At 58.9% G+C, this 17,089-nt stretch overlaps 2 protein-coding genes across 3 annotated transcripts; both read left to right on the forward strand.

Moving 5' to 3' along the window:
• The first annotated feature begins 3,622 nt into the window (after positions 1-3,622).
• ADM2 (adrenomedullin 2) lies at positions 3,623-7,715 on the forward strand. Its single transcript, XM_036867610.1, has 2 exons — positions 3,623-4,032; positions 4,607-7,715. Exons 1-2 carry the CDS (start codon positions 3,923-3,925, stop codon positions 4,923-4,925), a joined length of 429 nt encoding a protein of 142 aa, XP_036723505.1. The 5' UTR covers positions 3,623-3,922; the 3' UTR covers positions 4,926-7,715.
• A 363-nt stretch (positions 7,716-8,078) lies between these two features.
• Positions 8,079-10,523, forward strand: MIOX (myo-inositol oxygenase). 2 transcript variants are annotated; one of them, XM_036866308.1, is made up of 10 exons: positions 8,079-8,137; positions 8,581-8,661; positions 8,870-8,950; positions 9,028-9,190; positions 9,344-9,411; positions 9,535-9,644; positions 9,722-9,789; positions 9,877-9,926; positions 10,061-10,173; positions 10,249-10,523. In XM_036866308.1, exons 1-10 carry the CDS (start codon positions 8,123-8,125, stop codon positions 10,355-10,357), a joined length of 858 nt encoding a protein of 285 aa, XP_036722203.1. In that variant the 5' UTR covers positions 8,079-8,122; the 3' UTR covers positions 10,358-10,523. The 2 variants fall into 2 exon arrangements, with proteins under 2 accessions (XP_036722203.1, XP_036722202.1); XM_036866307.1 differs by lacking the exon at positions 8,079-8,137 and adding an exon at positions 8,178-8,240.
• The last annotated feature ends 6,566 nt before the right edge of the window (positions 10,524-17,089 follow it).

A 17,089-nucleotide genomic window follows, 5' to 3' on the forward strand; every position in this document is an offset into this window, starting at 1 on the left:
TGGCCCCACTTGGAAGCCCAGTCTAAGTGAGGTGAAACGCTTAACACATGTACTTTTATTTTTTTATTTCTATTTATTTATTTATTCATTCATTCATTTATTTTTAACACATGTACTTTTTAAAAGGCGCGCTGCACGTCCTGCTGTAAAGAGCCGCGTACTAGGCCGTGAGGCGCCGGGGCCCGGGTGCGCTGCTTGGGAGAAGGCTGCACCACTCAGGGTCCCTGACGGTGCCCAACACCCTCAGGGCCGGGGCCGGCCAGGGCCTCCCCCGCAGTGACACAGGGATGGGCAAGGGGGACACAGAGTCTAGGGCAGAACACGCTAGGAGAGGAGACGGGGTGGGGGGAGGGGGAGCCTCAGGGCTGCTCGCTGACACGCTGGGAGGGGGAGGCAGGGTTGAACTTGTTTTGGGGTGACTTTGGCTGCTTCAAGAACCTATGAAGGAACAAACTGCTGGCGTTCCTCCTCCACCCCCTCGCAGGGGCCCGCCTGGAGAATGAGTGGAACCCAACCCAGAGACAAGAGCTGAGGGGGAGGACCACCAGGCTCCCCTCCCTGCCCCTGGGCACATGCCCAACCACAGCCTCCTCTGCTTCTGTACGGTACTGGGTAGATAGGCTGAGAACCCCTCCTTTTTGCCCCAGCTGTCTTGAGTTGGTTTTTGTCACTTACACCCAAAAAGGTCCTCACCGCCACATTACCACACCACTGAGCTTGTGCATGGGCAGGCAGTGTCCCAGGGAAGCCCTCTGGCCTAGCACATGAGCCCAGGACTGGCTCTTCCACAGAGATGGTGGGGACCCTGCACTCCATTTTGTTCCACCCTCATGCCCTCCTTGCAAGGAGCCCATTCCTTGAGCACCTTAGGGTCAAGGGTAGGTTTGGGGTCACTTCTAGACCATGATAGATAGCCCCACTCAAGTTCCCAGCTACCACACTGTCCATGTTACCCTCAGAGGCACTCACTGCCGCCCGCTTCCTCCCAGTGTGGCTCCAGTCACCTGTCATCCTGCCAACATCGTCGCCCCACCCCAACTGTTGTCACTGTCCTCATCTGGCAAACCCCAGCCACGCACAGTCCTGCCCATCCGTCTCCTCGAGGCCTGCAGCACCAGCTGGTGCAGAGTAGCCACAGTGACACCGTGGCCCCAGCTGTGGATGCACTCTCCCCACTGCCCAGCCTGCTGGCATCTGGTCAGCTCGGTTCTCTCTGCAGTCTCCTCTGACCCCCTTCCCGTGTCTCAGAGATGACCCCACTGCCCTCCTTCACAGAGAAAACAGACTTGCATCACCCCAAGTCCGCCCCCCTCAGCCCCGCCTCCCCCTCCACAGCGACCACAGAGGCTCTGCCCCTCCTGCCCCCTCCCCACCTCTGGCTGTTTGCTAGGTACCCCCACCCTCAATCTTGCCCTCTCTATGGACCCTCGCCATCGGGATTACACTCAGTCTCTCCCACCTTAAAACACTCAAGAGAAACCTCCTTAGATGCTGTCTGCCCAGCCAATTGCCACCCTCGCTTTTCCTGCTCCACGGTGATTTCTCTCTAAAGCATTGCTCCAGGGGAGGGGAACCTCTGGTCTGCTTCTTGTGTGTCTCCATGGGTGAGCGGTGCTCTGGGTGCCTCCACAGCAGCGGCTCCTCCACCGAGGATCAGTGCGGGAAGCCCGTGGATTTCCCCCCGGGGGGGCACGCGGACACTTACAGACCACAAGTGCCATGAGCTGTGCTGTGCAGGGGCTGTGGGATCACAGGGGTTCTCTGATCCAGTCAAGAGGGATAGGGGCGAAATAAGCTCCCAGGCTGAGGCCTGAGGCCAGAGGACACCCTGCCCGTGGGCTGTCGAGGAAATGAGACCCTAGGCCTGTGGTGGCAGCCAGTGTTCTGAGAGAAAGAATGCAGTGGCCGATGGCCTAAGAGACTGCGAATATTTATCTGTTTCTTCTTTATTGGTGGGGTGAGTGATACGGTCACATGTGTTTTGGAAAGACGGTACTGGCAGCACTGTGGAAGGCAGATTGAGGGAGGACGGGGGTGCTGGTGGGAGAAGAAGCAGCTGCAGAACCGGGCCCACCCCTGGGGTCCCTTGCCTGCCCCTCTTCCCACGCCAGGTTCTGTCCTCTCTCTTCACTCTCTGTGGGTGATGTTCGCCACACTCCTCACCTCTCAGAGCCTTGCCAGCTCCGAAACTCCCCAGACTGTGTTCCAGGGCTGCTTTCTCTTCAGCCCGAGGCCCAGGACGCTGGAGGCCAGCAAGACATTCCTGCCAGGATGTCCCCCAGGTAGCTAACCCCTCCCCCCCTCTCCCTGCATCAGCAAACAGATGGGTGGGCTGACCCTCCTCATCTGCCCCCCCACTCTGCTCTGTTTCTCTGACCCATCCGCTCTGTCCCCACTGCACCCTTCCTGCCAGCCCTTCAGCACCCACCTCCCTGCTGAATTCCACTTTTCTAACATAGATGTGATCACATCACCCACCCTCCTTCCGGTAAAAATAAATAAACAAATAAAAACGGGAATACCTGCTGATGCTTCCCTACCGCTCTTTAACGTGGCAGGTGGTCACCACTTGTTGATTTATTCATGCAGCTAATGTTTGTTGAGCTCCCATGGCGTGTGCAGAAGGAGGGACGGAGAGTGACCGGGTCACTCATGATGACCCGATAGAGGGAGCAAGACTGGGGCAGGGAAGACAGAAGAGGAAATACAAATGGGTGCAGAGATGCTCAGATGATCAGAAATGTCTGAGCATGTGATGGAATAATTGTCCCCTCTCAGAGGGACAAAGGGATGAAGAACCCTGGCACCAAGTCCATTATCGGTGGACAGTGCATCAGCTTTGTGGAGAGCAGTTTGGCTCCATCTGTCAACACAAACACGGGCTCACCTTCAGCCAGAATTCCCATGTCTGCGGAAGTATCATATAGAGACACATCATGAGCTCATGAAGAAGGGTTCTTGCTCTCGGAAAGCTTGGAAATCACCTAATTGCTTCCCAGTAAAGGATCAATTAAGCCACAGAACACCTACATTTTGGTGTAGGATCAACCATAAGAAAGAATGGCAGTCTCTATGTTTACATATATTTTTACCTATATATGCATATGTGTCTGTATATAGTGCACACACACAGGATGCAACCCCCCCTCAACAAAATGCACACAAGAGAAAGTCAAGAACGGGGCACCCATCCGGACCTGGGAGAGGAATCCACCGGATGGCAGTGAGAGGTTCTCACTTTTTACTCATTTAAATTTCTGACAAAAACCAGTTAATACTTCAGTAATAGTGGGGGGTGGGGAGCGGGGAGGGTAGAGTTTTTAGTAATAGAGCTGCTAGGACCTCTTGAGGAGGGGTCTCAAAATCGCCTCTGGCCAGGCCCCTGCCACTCATTGGCGCGGACATTTGGGAGGCGAGGCCCAGGGACCTAGAGGTGGCGGGCGGGACCCAGCCCCTCCGATCGCACTCCGCAGCACCCAGCTCTTTACCCCTCCGGGCTCAGGGCCAGTGTCCCCCACCAGAAGGTGGCGGAGGTGAGGCTGGCCTGCCGGGGTCTCTGGCCAGTCACCCGCGCTCCCTACGGCCGCCGCTCTCTCTCGGGCGGCGGGCGGAGTTGGGGTCCGGGCGGGAGCACCCCGCCCCGCCCCGCCGGCGCGTCCGGCTCCGCCTCCCTGGAAGACTATTTAGCCCCGAGGTGCTGAGGCTCCGGCCCCAGCAGGGCTCCGACCGCCAGCTGACCGAGGAGGTTCACGCGCCACCGGCAGGAGACTCGCCCGCCCGCTTCGTGTCGCTTTGTGTTGGAGACCCTCGCCGACCCACCGGCGCCAGCCCGCGCGCCCCGAGGTGCGGACGGAAGCGGTGGCTCAGCCTAGGGCCGCCCCCAACACCTGCCCGGCTCACTGCCCCCTCCGGCCCCGCCCTCATGGCCCGGCTCTTGACGGTCACCCTCGGTTGCATCAGCTTCCTCTACCTGCAGCTCTCAGGCGCGCTGTCCCTCGGCCTGGCGCGGAGCCGGCCGCCCGCGCGACCCAGGTGAGCAGGTCTCAGACCACCCTGGCTGCAGGGGCAGGAAACCGGAGTGCTGGGGGAGGCCTCCCTCCGACCACTCCCCCTCCCCAGGCCCTCTAGCCCCTGGTTGGGGAGACCCCCCACCTGCTGCTGGGGCTCACCCCCTAGATCAAGGGCCAGCCCCAGGCCTTAAGCAACCCCTGAGCAGGGCAAGAGGCCCCTCTTTCTCTGCCTCTCCTCCTAAGGCATGCCCACTCCTCCACTGGCAAGCAGACCCCTCAGAAGGAAAGGTCAGCTGTGGGAGGCGAGGCTGGAGGGGCCCTCAGGCCTGCCCACCTTCCCCCACCCCAAGGGAGGGGCTGAGAGGGAGTCACCTGAGTCCTGAGCTTAGTGGCCCACAGAGGCCAGGGCTGCCCCTTGCCCAGGGAGGGGCAGGTAAATGGGCTACTGAGATGGCTGAGGGCCAGGCCCTGAGCCCTGAGCTCAGTGGGCTTCCCCTGCCAGTGACCCCAGGCCTGTGTGGAAGGGAAAGCGGGTGGGCTCATGGGTCCCTGAAAGGCTGGCCCACCGGGCTTACTTCCTCCATCTCCCTCTGCAGGGAGCCCCCAGCCCGGACTCCTTCCAGTGGCTTGCAGTCCCGGCACCCCGCAGCCCGGTCTGTGGTCTGGAAGCTGCCCCAGGCCCTCCAGCCCCAGAGGAGTGCCAGCCTGGCCCCTGCTATGGGTCAGCCTCTCCGGAACGGCCCCCGCCGACACTTGGGTCCCCGCAGGCCCCGAGCCCAGCTCCTGCGTGTCGGCTGTGTGCTGGGCACCTGCCAGGTGCAGAACCTCAGCCACCGCCTATGGCAGCTTGTCGGCTCAGCCGGCCCACACGACTCAGCCCCTGTGGACCCCAGCAGCCCTCACAGCTACGGCTGAGGCGCGGCGGGCCGTACCCCTGCCTGTCCCAGCTGGGATGCTGCGCCCTAATCCCGGAGCTGCAGCTGAGCCCCCAGCCCAGAACCAGCCCCGTAGCTGCTGCAAAGAGCGGTCGGTTGCTGGAACAGCGGTGCAGGCCCCTGAGGACACCCCCGCCCCACCCTACCCCCACCAGGTTCTGCAGCAGCCAACCTCGAACAACCGCGGACACAGAAGCCAGTGCACGTGTGTGGACCCAGCAGAGCCTGAACACCCAGGGGCTCTGCCCCTGGGGAGTGTAACACTTGGAGGTGGTTGGCAGCATTAGAGGAGAGGGTCTGCCCAGGCACGTAGGGCAGATGCCAGGGACCTGAACACCCTGGGCCACCTCTGGGCAAGCAGGAGAGAGGGGCCCGGAGTGGGCCCAGCATGGCCTCTTCCCTGCTGGTCCTGACATGGTAGGATTAAGGCTGGACTGCCCTGTTCCAGCTGGGCCCAAGGTCGCAATGGAGACTCCCTGCCTGGGTGCCCTGAGGGCAGCTGGGGAAAGGGTGTAGGGGTTCCGGGGCAGAGCAGGGCAGAACACCCTTCCCACTCCCTAGGGCAGGGTGGGAGTGGGGAGGGGCAAATCTCCCAGCGCAAATGTCTCAGTTAAGGCAGAAGCACCACCACCTCAAGGTGGGTAGGGATGGCCGAACAAGGGTTGGGGCTCCGCGGGCCACAGGGACTCCCTGAGCCCCATCCTGCCCGGCGTGGGGACAACAGGAGGCTGGAGCAGGCTTGCCAGGAGCCTGGGGGAGGGGACTGGCCTCAAATAGGAACAAGTCCACAGCCAGAGGGCGGAGTTCTCGGTGTGTATCTGCCCCCCCCACCTGGGATGGGGGGAGGGGGAGGGGCTTTAAGTGCTGTGACACCAGAGCCTTTTGCCAGTCCTGTAGTACTGGCACCCTATGCCTCATGGGTTCAGAAATGCGGTTTCCGTTATTTAACAAATGTTCATACAGCACTTAATTTGTCGACGTTTGCCCTGTCACCCTCTCAGCCACCCTGTGAAGAGAGCATGCCTTTATCCCAGCTCTGCAGCCAGAGATCAGGGAGGTGCCTGCGGTCCCTGCAGCCCATACCCTGGGTCGCTGGCAGGCCTGCCCCTCAGACCCCCGGGGGCCCCCTAAGGGCGGGAGGCTCCTGGAAGCGCCATCTGGCCTCCCACCCTTGTGCTTGCTCTTCCAGCTCAGGGCCTACCTTCCCTCCACCAGGCCCCGTGGGAATAGTTCAGGCTGGTCCCTGCCCCGCTGGGGAGATGAACTGAGGACGGCAGGGGCCCCAGGGGAGGAGCTGAGAGCGCCCAGGCCCTGAGCCCAGGGGAGGCGTGGATGTTGGGGGGAGGCTGGAACAGGTGTGTGCGTGGGGGCTGGATGGGCGGCAGGCTGGGCCTCAGAGCCGGGAGCCTGTGGTCACCGAGGGGTGTCGGTAGAGCAGGCAGGGAGGGGCGGCTATGGCACAGGGCCAGGGCGACTGGGGGATGAGGAGGAGGAGGGCTCCAGGAGGGCCGAGTCAGGGAGAGTCAGGAGCTCAGCTCGGCCAAGACCCTCCCTGGCTCCGGCCCTGGGGTAAAGTCCCTTGCGGTCTGGTTCTCCACGCAGGGTGCTCCCCCTGCCAGAACACCACCCCACACTGCACCCTCCTTGTGGCAACACAGAATGCCAGGAGGCCCCCAGGATGGCACCACCTGGTGCCCCTGCCTGAGCCTTGGGCTGTTTTTCCTTATGGTCACCTGCCATGGTCACAGCATCGCACTGTCGTCCACATGGCCCCTGAGCTCCAGACCGTGTCCTGGCTGCCTATCTGGCACCGCGCTTGGAGGCCTGGTGGCAGCCCCCCAGCCCCCCCAGCCCCCCAGCCCCCCCACCCGCTGCCCTCCCCCTGCTGCTGCCCCTCTCTCTCCTCATCCGGATCCACTGGCCGGCCCTTTGTCCCTTCTCTTGGTCCAAGCCACCACCTGCTTTGGGGTGATGGCTCCAGTCCCCGTCCCACCTCCCCAGTCCCCTCTCCATCCTTGCAGCAAATATTTTCTGAGCACTTGCGGAAACAGCGAATAAACCCCGCCCCCCCACCCCCAGGGACTGAGATTCCAGTGGGAGGAGGCAGAGGAAACCAACCTCAAAAGTAGAGCGCGTGAGGGATGCACATGCACGTGGGAAGCTGGAGGCGCTGTGGGCTCACAGGGGCTGAGAGCACTTTGCCATTTTAAGTGGGGCCCGGTTGATTCTCAGCGTGGGCAGGAGGAGCCTCGCGGAGTGCCCAGCACCCTCGCACCTCGCCCACTGCCCTCTCCCGTCCCACTGCACCCTGACCACACTCAGTGCCCCGTCCTTCGCCAGAGCGCCGGCCTCTTTCCAATGACGGGACCGTCAGCTCCAGGCGGTGAGGTCCCTGCTGTGTCCTCCCTGCCTAACTCAGCCCACACATGGCCAGTGCTGTGAATTCATGTCTGCGCTGACTCGAGATGGAGCCCCTCACTTCAAGAGCCTGACAAAGACCCCCTGGACCAAACGTGAGCCCAAGGCTCCAGCCTCACCCAGTATTAGCGAGAATCACGCCCTTGACAGGATCCTGGGGTTTAGCAAGAGTGCCCTCACCCTTGATGTCTCCGCTGGCAATTTTCCCTCCTGACCCCTGCCCACCCACCCCACCCCAGCCCCCCGCCCTGCCTGGTGGCTGTAAATCCCCAGCTGACTGTGCTGGGGATTTACTCTGTGTTCAGAGTGGAGCCCGACCTCTCCCCTCTAGGGAAACGTGAATAAAAGTCTTCTATCCCATTTTAACAAGTGTCAAAATGACTTTCTGAAATAAGCCCCGCCCCGCTCCAAATCCCAGGTGCCTGGGGATGATAGGGTGTTGGGAGGGGCCTACCGCCTGGGGCATGGAGGTGTTTAAAGCTTGGGAAGCAGGAGTGGGAGTCTGGCTACAGAGCAGCCTCGACCTCCCAGGCAGGTCAGTTGCTCCAGGGACGCTGAGGTTGGCTGGCGGTGGGGGGGGGCCGGGCCGCTGGGGCTGCTCCTGTGCTGACACATTAACTCTCAGAGGCCAGGAGGAGGGTGGATGGTCACTCATTACCGAGGGCCAAGGCCAAGGGGCTGGGTGGTGTCCGGTCACTTATGTAACCTGTGGGCATATATACGGGCACCCGGGCCTGCGGAGCTCTGCCCCCTCACAGGATGAAGGTGGCTGTGGTGAGCACCCCGGACCCCGCACAGCCTGCTCCCTCGGGGAAGGGGCAGCAACACCATGCCCTCTCCCAGCGGGTTTCTGCCGGCCCACTCATCTGGGTCAAAGGTCTCCGTCCTTCCTGTCGTGGTCTAGCTGGGGCAAGGGTCGTCGGCCCAACCCCTGGGCTCCCTGCGGACCCAGGTCTCGAGAAGGAGATGCCGGGTAGGGGTGCTTCCAGAGCCGTGCATCACTGGGGAAGCAGGCATCCTCGGCATCCACCCTGCAGATAAGGACACCAGGAGCCTGGAGTATCCACCGCGCCTGTGCTGGGAGGGGCTGTGCCCTGGGGCGCCCACTGCATCGCGGCTGCTCCACTTCTGACAGTCTTGTGCCCCCTTGGGGATGTCCTCACTTCCTCATGGAGCTGGCATTGTGGTGAAATGGGTTCACTCCCCCACCCAACCAGGACCCGGACCCTTCCCTGGTCTACCGGCCTGATATGGAGCCAGAGGCGGCCAAAGACAAGGGCAGCTTCCGAAACTACACGGTGAGCACCTGCGGCCGCCCCCCACTCCGCCCCTGCCTCTCCCGCCCCTGGGAAGGGCAGCACCTGTCCCCCTGCACAGTTCCAGAGGCCACCCTGGGGATACCCCGTTCACATCTTGTGGGGCCAGGCCTGGGGGAGGGAGGCAGTGGCCCCCTGGGCGTGAAGGGCAGGGGTTGGCGAGCTGCCCGGCGGACCCTCTGGCTTGCAGTCCGGCCCTCTCCTGGACCGTGTCTTCACCACCTACAAGCTTATGCACACGTGGCAGACCGTGGACTTCGTCAGGAGGAAGGTAGCTGGACGACTCCTAACCCGAACCCCCCGAGGGCCGGCCCTGGGGCTACGCTGACCTCTCCCTTACTGGCCCAGCATGCCCAGTTTGGGAGCTTCTCCTACAAGAGAATGACTGTCATGGAGGCTGTGGACATGCTGGATGGGCTGGTGGACGAGTCGGACCCCGACGTGGACTTCCCCAACTCCTTCCACGCCTTCCAGACGGCCGAGGGCATCCGGAAGGCCCATCCCGACAAGGGTGTGCTCCCCACCCGCCCCAGCTGGTGGTGGGGGAGGGTAGAGGTCTGGCCCTCTCCCAGCAGGCCCTGCCCCCCACCCCAGCCCCAAGGCTGTCCCTCTGCCCTGGCCCCTGCACCCCCTCTAGCCTGCCCTGCCTCTCTCTCTCCCCCAGACTGGTTCCACCTCGTCGGGCTCCTGCACGACCTGGGGAAGGTCCTGGCTCTGGCAGGGGAGCCCCAGGTGAGGAGAGGGGTGGAGGGGGTGGGCAGGGCGGGGCCCAGGGCAGCCTCGGCTCTGGGCTCTGGACACCCACTTGGTGGGCAGGCCAGTCAGGCCCACCCACCGCTGCCTGTCCCTCCCCAGTGGGCAGTCGTTGGAGACACCTTCCCAGTTGGCTGCCGTCCCCAAGGCTCTGTGCTTTTCTGTGACTCTACCTTCCAGGACAACCCTGACCTCCAGGATCCTCTGTACAGGTATGCCTCCCTCGCCGTTGGTCCTCCCCTCTGCGGGGTGTTCCTGAGCCCCCCTCACCCTCTGTCTCTCCCTGCAGCACAGAGCTTGGCATGTACCAGCCCCACTGTGGGCTCGAGAACGTCCTCATGTCCTGGGGCCATGACGGTGAGGCCAGTTAGAGACAGGAACAGTGGGGACCGAGGTGGGGGCCACGCCTTTGGGTGCCTGGTGGTGACACCCTCTCTCCCACAGAGTACATGTACCAGATGATGAAGTTCAACAAATTCTCCCTCCCACCGGAGGTAGGTGTGGGGGAGGAACCAAACCAAGAGCCCCGCCCAGCCTGGCCCAGTCCATCCCAGTTCATCCCAGTGCAGCCCAGCCTGGCCCAGTCCAGCCCAAGCTGGAGCGTGGGGTGTGGTTCCTCCTGCCCCAGGCCTTCTACATCATCCGGTTCCACTCCTTCTACCCGTGGCACACGGGCGGCGACTACCAGCAGCTGTGCAATGAGCAGGACTTGGCCATGCTGCCCTGGGTGCAGGAGTTCAAGTACGGTCATGCCCGTGGGGGGGGGGGGGGGGGGGCACTCGGGGCTTCATGAGGCCCTGTCCCTCTGCGCTGCAGCAAGTTCGATCTCTACACCAAGAGCTCTGACCTGCCAGATGTGGACAAGCTGCGGCCCTACTACCAGGGGCTCATTGACAAGTACTGCCCCGGTGTCCTCCACTGGTGACCGGCCTGCCCACACCCGGCTGGGTGCCCTGGGGTGACAGCCACTGTCAGGCACAGTGACGACCCACCCTGGCCTTTCTAGGGGACCCCACATACCCACCTGCATTCCCTGCCCTGTTGGCCCCTCTCCCCGGTTGCAATAAAGACTTTGAAGCAGCTCGTGAGTCTGACCCTCAAACCCTCATTGAGGCCGAGGCGTGTCGTGGCAGGGCAGTCGCTTGGGGGAACGGGGGGCAGGAGAGGCAAGTCCGCGACCTCGTGGACACGCGTGCCCGGCCATTCCTGCTGCCATTCGTCCTCCCAGCTCTGGCGTCAGAACCTGGGGTCACCCTGCCCACCTCCACATTCTGAAAACAGCCACCAAGTCCTCTGGGCTCAGTCCCCTTCAAGAAAGCAATAATACAAAATACCTGATAGCTAGAAGAACGCACTACAGGAAACATCATGATAAATGGTCAGGTTAACTGCCATGAACACGACCCACGAGAACACGCCAAGAAACCCTCCGTGGGCCCCAAGGTGCAGCCCTCACCTTGGCCGACAATCAACTTCTTTTGCTTGTGGTTTCGTCCCCCAAGTGTGCACCCCTCATGCTGCAGTTCAGCGTCCGCCTTCCCTCTACTAGCGGTTTATTCCTTTGAAGAAAGTGGCTCATGTGTCTAGGGACTTCCTGTTGGGATTTGCTGGTTGCGTCCCCATGGTATCTATTAATATACTTTCCTCGTCTTTCTTGCTAATTGGTAAATAAATTTAGACGCTTAGTCAGATTCAGCTTTGACTTGTTGAGGGCAGGGGTGCCCTAGAGGTGGGGGCTGTGCTTTATCAGGAAGCCCCGCTGTTTCCTGTGTTGTCAGAAGCTGCTGTGTGGCAGTTTCGGGTCTGAGAACACCCTCCGCCGGATAGAGTGAGAACAGCAAGGCTCCAGTTCCATCCTCACTCACCTGGTAGAACCGGGCCGTAGAGAACAGCTCCCCTGGTGCTGTTTGGTTCCGGTTTGTGGAGGAAAGGGAAGTAAGTGCTCCTGTCTCTCTCTTAATTTACCATTTTGCAAGAGCTGGTTCCCTAGCACCCTTCAAACATGATCAAGTTGTCTGTTTTTGAATAAAGAAAGTGTAGATTTCAGCATATTTGCGCTTCAGTGAGTTATTCTTACTGGTGCTCAGACAGGGTTGGGGAGGGTCTTTCCTGTGGGCCCCTGGCTCCTTCTGACGATCGCAAGGGTCTCTGGGATGTCTTGCCGTCTGGTGTAACAAGACGCCCGACTGTTTGTTTCCTGTGTCTGCTGTAACAAACTACCACAAGCTTGGTGACTTAAAACAACAGAAATTTATTCTCTCAAGTTCTGGAAAGAAGCCAGAAGTCTGAGATCAATGTGTCAGCAGGGGCCCCTCCGGAGGCTCCGGGAAGATCCAGCCTCAGGTGGCGGCCAGCACGCCCTGGCTGGTGGATGCCTGTCTCTTCTCTGCCTTCACGCGGCTCCTTCTCTGTGTGTCTGTCTCCCTCTGCCCCTCCTATAAGGACACTGGTGACGGCATTTAGTGCCCAACCAGACTATCCAGGATGACCTCCTCATCTCAAGGTCCATAATTATATCTGCAAGATGCTTTTTCCAAGTAAGGTTACGCTCACAAGTTCCAGGGATCGGATGTAGACATCTTTGGGGGCCATTTTCCACTTTACCACAGAGGCTGCCCTAGACATAGAATTGGCCCTTTCTCCAAGGAACCTTGGTTTTGCTGAGTGGGAGGTGGTATTGCAAATCCACGTGCTCGGGCTGAAGACCCAATCACTTCTTTTTTTTTTTTTTAGTGGGAAGGATTATTATTACTTATTTATTTATTTATTTATTTATTTATTTATGGCTGTGTTGGGTCTTCGTTTCGTGCGAGGGCTTCCTCTAGTTGCGGCAAGTGGGGGCCACTCTTCAACGCGGTGCGCGGGCCTTTCACTATCGCGGCCTCACTTGTTGCGGGGCACAGGCTCCAGACGCGCAGGCTCAGTAGTTGTGGCTCACGGGCCCAGCTGCTCCGCGGCATGTGGGATCTTCCCAGACCAGGGCTCGAACCCGTGTCCCCTGCGTTGGCAGGCAGATTCTCAACCACTGCACCACCAGGGAAGCCCCCCAATCACTTCTTGAATGTCCACTGGTTGTAGCCATGAAAGGTGGCGTTGCCCACTGCCCTCCCTGCCTTGCCTAGGCTGCTGCACGGTCAGACCCTCCTGTTCCGCTCAAACCCCACCCCAGCCCTCCCTGTGTACCCCAGCCCCTCTGTGCCCTGGTGTCAGGAGAGGATGGGCTCGAGTGTGTCAAGAGGCTTTGCCCAAGCTCTTCCCCACTCCCTGTGCTTCCTTCTGGAGAATTCCTGCCTGCCCTGGGCTCCCTCGCACCGTCCCTGGGCAGCCTTCCCAGCTGCGGCCCCCTCTCAGCCTTTGAGCTCAGGCAGGGCAGATGCAGGGCGCCAAGGGGGTCCCTCCTTAGAGTTGCTTGTGGGGTGCAGGGGGCTCTGAGCCTGGACTGGATGTGGGCAACAGGGCCTCTCAGCCTTCCCGAGAGCAGGGAAGAGGCTGGGGTGGGGAAGAGAAACGTGAGCCCCGGAGCTGGGGCAGGGGGATGTTTGACAGACTGCCCCTCTGGGCCCGAAGTTATCACCCTGAAACCACCCCGGGGGAGCCTCCCCAGTGCAGAGCAGGAGTGGCCACCTTTGCCCCTGCCCCTGGGTCCCCAGGGCTCTCTGTGGCCCTGCAGACCCTAACCTGGCCATCTCCAAAAAGGCCCCAGCGTGGGGGAAGGGCAGCGGGGGCTAGGGTTCCCGTAATTCTGTCTACCAGGGCCCCGCTGGGAGCCTCAGGGCACTGGGACAGCTGAGGAGCCCGCAGAGAGGAGGAGGGGCTTGGCTCTCCCTCCAGCCTGCTCTGCTTTCCGCCACCGACCCGCTGCCTCACTGCACCCGCCCCTCCTGCAGCTCCTGAGCCAACTCTGCCTCCCGCCGACTCCCACGGCCTGGGTCAGGCCTTCCAGCACCCTTCTAACTAGCCACGTTTCTCTGTCAAGGAGCCAGTTTCTTCTAAGAGAGTGGTAGCAAGCCACAGAGTCTTAGAGGAATGTAGAATTTGTTATCAGGCCCGTTTGGGGCTGAAAGTTGGCAACGCCTGCTGGTAATGAAAATCTGGCGGGTTCGTGGCCTGCAGGAGCGCGGCGGCTGATCGTGGCCTTTGCTGCTCTGGCCAGGCCGAGGGCACTGCGAGCGGGCACTAGAGGAAGGTGGCTGCTTCCAAGGGCACTGACGGCCTAAGAAAATACGACGAGTTCAAATCCCTACATTTCAGGCTCAAGCCTGGACTGAAAGAGAAACAGTCTGTGGCTGTACCCAGACCGCAGCCCTTCGGGCTTGGCTGGCAGCTGCCCGGCTGCCCCCGAAACTCCAGGCTGTCAGGGGCCTGTGAGGTCACTGCTGTTTTCACCCAGAGATGTCGTTGCCTTTTCACTGAGCCCACATTCTCATGGTGACAGAATGTCACAATGGGGGCAGCGGTCGTGGCCATGTCCCTCTAGTCCTCACTCCTGCAGTTTAAAAAAAGGTAAGTTTTACTTAAGAATGTCTTTTTTTATCTTTTGGGCCGCGCCATGTGGCTTGCGGGATCTTAGTTCCCCAACCAGGGATTGAACCCAGGCCCTCGGCAGTGAAAGCGCCGAGTCCTAACCACTGGACGGCCAGGGAATTCCCGAGAATTGTCTTTGATGAAGTAGTAAAAGCTATTGATACTGTTAAGTCTCCTCCTTGAGTGCAGCTCTTTTCTAAGCTGGGGGGGAAAGGAAGCTCTGTGCGGGCATCAGCAGGTTGGCTGCCTAGGGAGAGCGGGTGTGGCCCCAGCTGCCAGCTCAGCGGGTCAGTCTTACTCGGGAGAACAACTGACAAACACACCCGAGTCACTCAGCCTTGGGGATTTGGTGATCATTTCCTCAAAAATGGACAAAGTGAGGGCTTCCCTGGTGGCGCAGTGGTTAAGAATCCGCCTGCCAATGCAGGGGGACATGGGTTCGAGCCCTGGTCCGGGAAGATCCCACATGCTGCAGAGCAACTAAGCCCGTGCGCCACAACTACTGAAGCCTGCGTGCCGCATCGAAGAGTAGCCCCCGCTTGCTGCAACTAGAGAAAGCCCCTGCGCAGCAACGAAGACCCAACACAGCCAAAAATAAATAAATAAATAAACAAATTTATTGTTAAAAAAATGGACAAAGGAAAACGATGAAAGCATTTATTGCCAACGATAACATTTAGCTTTCAAGAAAAAATTGGGATTTGGGAAAACTTGTGTCCACCACCGTGAACTTGACAGCTTCCTCATACTTAAAGATTTGTCTGATAAGGTGGATGGTGAAATTAATGAGTGTGATTTTTTTAGACTGTACGATGGAATGTGTCAACATCTGGAAGATTTGCATAACTCACTGAGCCAAGATTTTCCAAATGACCAATATGTGACCCACCAAAATCACGCCTGAGTAAAAATATCCATTCAGAGTGCAAGATGCACACATGGATTTTCACATGGCAGAGGACAGAAAGCTCACTGGTAAGGTTTCGGATTCCAAATTGCAGTAAACCCCCAAGAAACTACCACTCACACCCCACGACCCCAAATCAGTGATCTGATGGAATGGTGCAGCCACCAGTCGAAGCCCCAGCCGCGGTGCCAGCTTGGAGACGGTGCCCCTGGGAGTCGGGCTGTGGAAAACGCCCTGTGTCTGGGAGCCATCTGGTGCACGTGGGCAAGCGGCTCTCACTCCTGCACCCGCAACCCCTGGAGAAACTGTTGCTGCCTGCCCCAGTGACCGGGTGGTGCTGCATGTGGAATGCGCTTCTCAAGGAAGCAGCGCTTCCTCCCACAGACAGCCCTCCGAGCTGGGCAAGGCCAGCCACGTGGCTGTTCTGAGCACCTGGGCCGCTGAGTGAGCAGGCAGCTGAGGGGCGTGACCAGTGCTGACCTCCACTGGGAAAGGGCTGCTGGTGCACGACTGAGAGGCCAGGAGAACTGGGAACAAGCTGCTGGAGACCCATAGATGTGCAGTGCTGAGTCCAGCAGCCAGCTTAGTGGAAGACGGCAGCGCCCTCTGCAGACGGGCCCGAGGGCTCAGATACCTCAAGATGGTGAGCGTGGAGGCCCGACCAGCCCTACCTCGTGATTGTTGCAGGACCAAGCACAAGCTGTATTTTTTCCTCGCTGTCCTTCAAACATCTTCTGGTGGCTAACTTCACTGTTCAATGAGATGTGAGATGTAGAATTTTGAGATGCGACTGTACTGAGCTCAGGGGTGGGTGTCCAGCTGGAGCCTGGAAGTGATGTGGGTGCCTCCCCACCTGGCATGAGCGAGGGGTTTCGCGTGGGATGTAGAGTGGCTGCCTTGCGTTAGTGGAACGTTGTGTGGGAGTGGGGAGGGAGTGTGAATCGGAAAGATGGACTCATCAGGGGCCTGGGCACCCAAGGGGGTGGGTGTTGGAACTCTTCCTGTGGACGGAGGCTCTGCCTTGCCACGAGTCTGGGTGGGAGGCTGGGCTGCACTTCCTCTCCCACCTTTCCTTTTGGACGTCAAGAAGGGGAGAAACTTGGTGCTTGCCCAGCAGCCATGGGGCCCACATCCCAGCCCCACTGGACTCCGGAGTCAGCCCTGGGTCCCAGCACTGTGCGTCCTCACCAGGTCAGGCTGTGGTAAGCTTTTGCCTCTGGTCAATCTTAGTAAGTTTATTCTTGGTAAAGGGACGTTCAAGTGAATTACTGGCTCATTGCATTTGTATGTTTATTCATTTATGGGTATTTTTTTGAAGCTTGGGAAGATTGTGTTGCGTCAGATGACTGAACAGTTAAAAAATAAATTAAATTTGTAAAGCACTTAGAATATTTTAGGCATTTAAAATTTATAAATGGAACCCTTCAGAGTTATTGCTAAAACCTGCTAGAGTTAAATAGAAGAGAGAAAATGAAAGTACGTGAATTGGGAGACTCACTCTTGTTAAGAAGACAATACAGTTAACCCTTGAACAACTCCGGTTTGAACTGCACGGTCCACTTGTATGTGGATTTTTTCACTAAATACATATTACAGCACCACATGACCCTCGGTAGGTTGAATCTGTGGATTTGGAACCTCGGATATGGACGGCAAACTGTAAGGTTATCCTCGGATTTTCGACTGGTTAGGGTCGGCGTTCCTAACCTCAGTGCTGTTCAAGGGTCAACTGTACTATTCCATGCAATCTCTATCAAAATTCCAATGGCACTTTTATTTTTTCAGAAATAAAAAAATCCATTCTAAAATCTCAAGGGATCCCAAATAGCCAAAAAATCTTGAAAAACAATAAAGCTGAAGGACTCACACTTCCCAATTTCAAAACTCACTATAAAGCTACAGTAATTAAAACAATGTGAGGGACTTCCCTGGCAGTCCAGTGGTTAAAACTCCACACTTCCACTGCAGGGGGAGTGGGTTTGATCCCTGATCTGGGAATAATGATCCAGCACACCACGTGGCGAGGCCAAAAAAAAAGGGAGGGGGGCAAAGGACTTGGATAGACAGTTTTCCAAAGAAGATATACAAATGGCCAATAAGCACATGAACATATGCTCAACATCATTAGCCATTGGGCAAATGCAAATCAAAACCACTCTGAGGGCTTCCCTGGTGGCGCAGTGGTTGAGAATCTGCCTGCCAATGCAGAGGACACGGGTTCGAGCC

This window comes from Balaenoptera musculus, chromosome 10 (genome assembly GCF_009873245.2).
Source record: "Balaenoptera musculus isolate JJ_BM4_2016_0621 chromosome 10, mBalMus1.pri.v3, whole genome shotgun sequence".
In the NCBI taxonomy this organism is placed as follows: Eukaryota; Metazoa; Chordata; class Mammalia; order Artiodactyla; family Balaenopteridae; genus Balaenoptera; species Balaenoptera musculus.

Excerpts from the sequence above, each read along its gene's own strand:
- ADM2 (XM_036867610.1), top strand. The coding sequence starts at position 3,923 with ATGGCCCGGCTCTTGACGGTCACCCTCGGTTGCATCAGCTTCCTCTAC. Across the intron at positions 4,033-4,606 it reads CGGCCGCCCGCGCGACCCAG|GGAGCCCCCAGCCCGGACTC; the intron begins GTGAGCAGGTCT and ends CTCCCTCTGCAG.
- MIOX (XM_036866307.1), top strand. The coding sequence starts at position 8,193 with ATGCCCTCTCCCAGCGGGTTTCTGCCGGCCCACTCATCTGGGTCAAAG. Across the intron at positions 9,412-9,534 it reads CTCTGGCAGGGGAGCCCCAG|TGGGCAGTCGTTGGAGACAC; the intron begins GTGAGGAGAGGG and ends GTCCCTCCCCAG. Across the intron at positions 9,790-9,876 it reads CATGTCCTGGGGCCATGACG|AGTACATGTACCAGATGATG; the intron begins GTGAGGCCAGTT and ends TCTCTCCCACAG.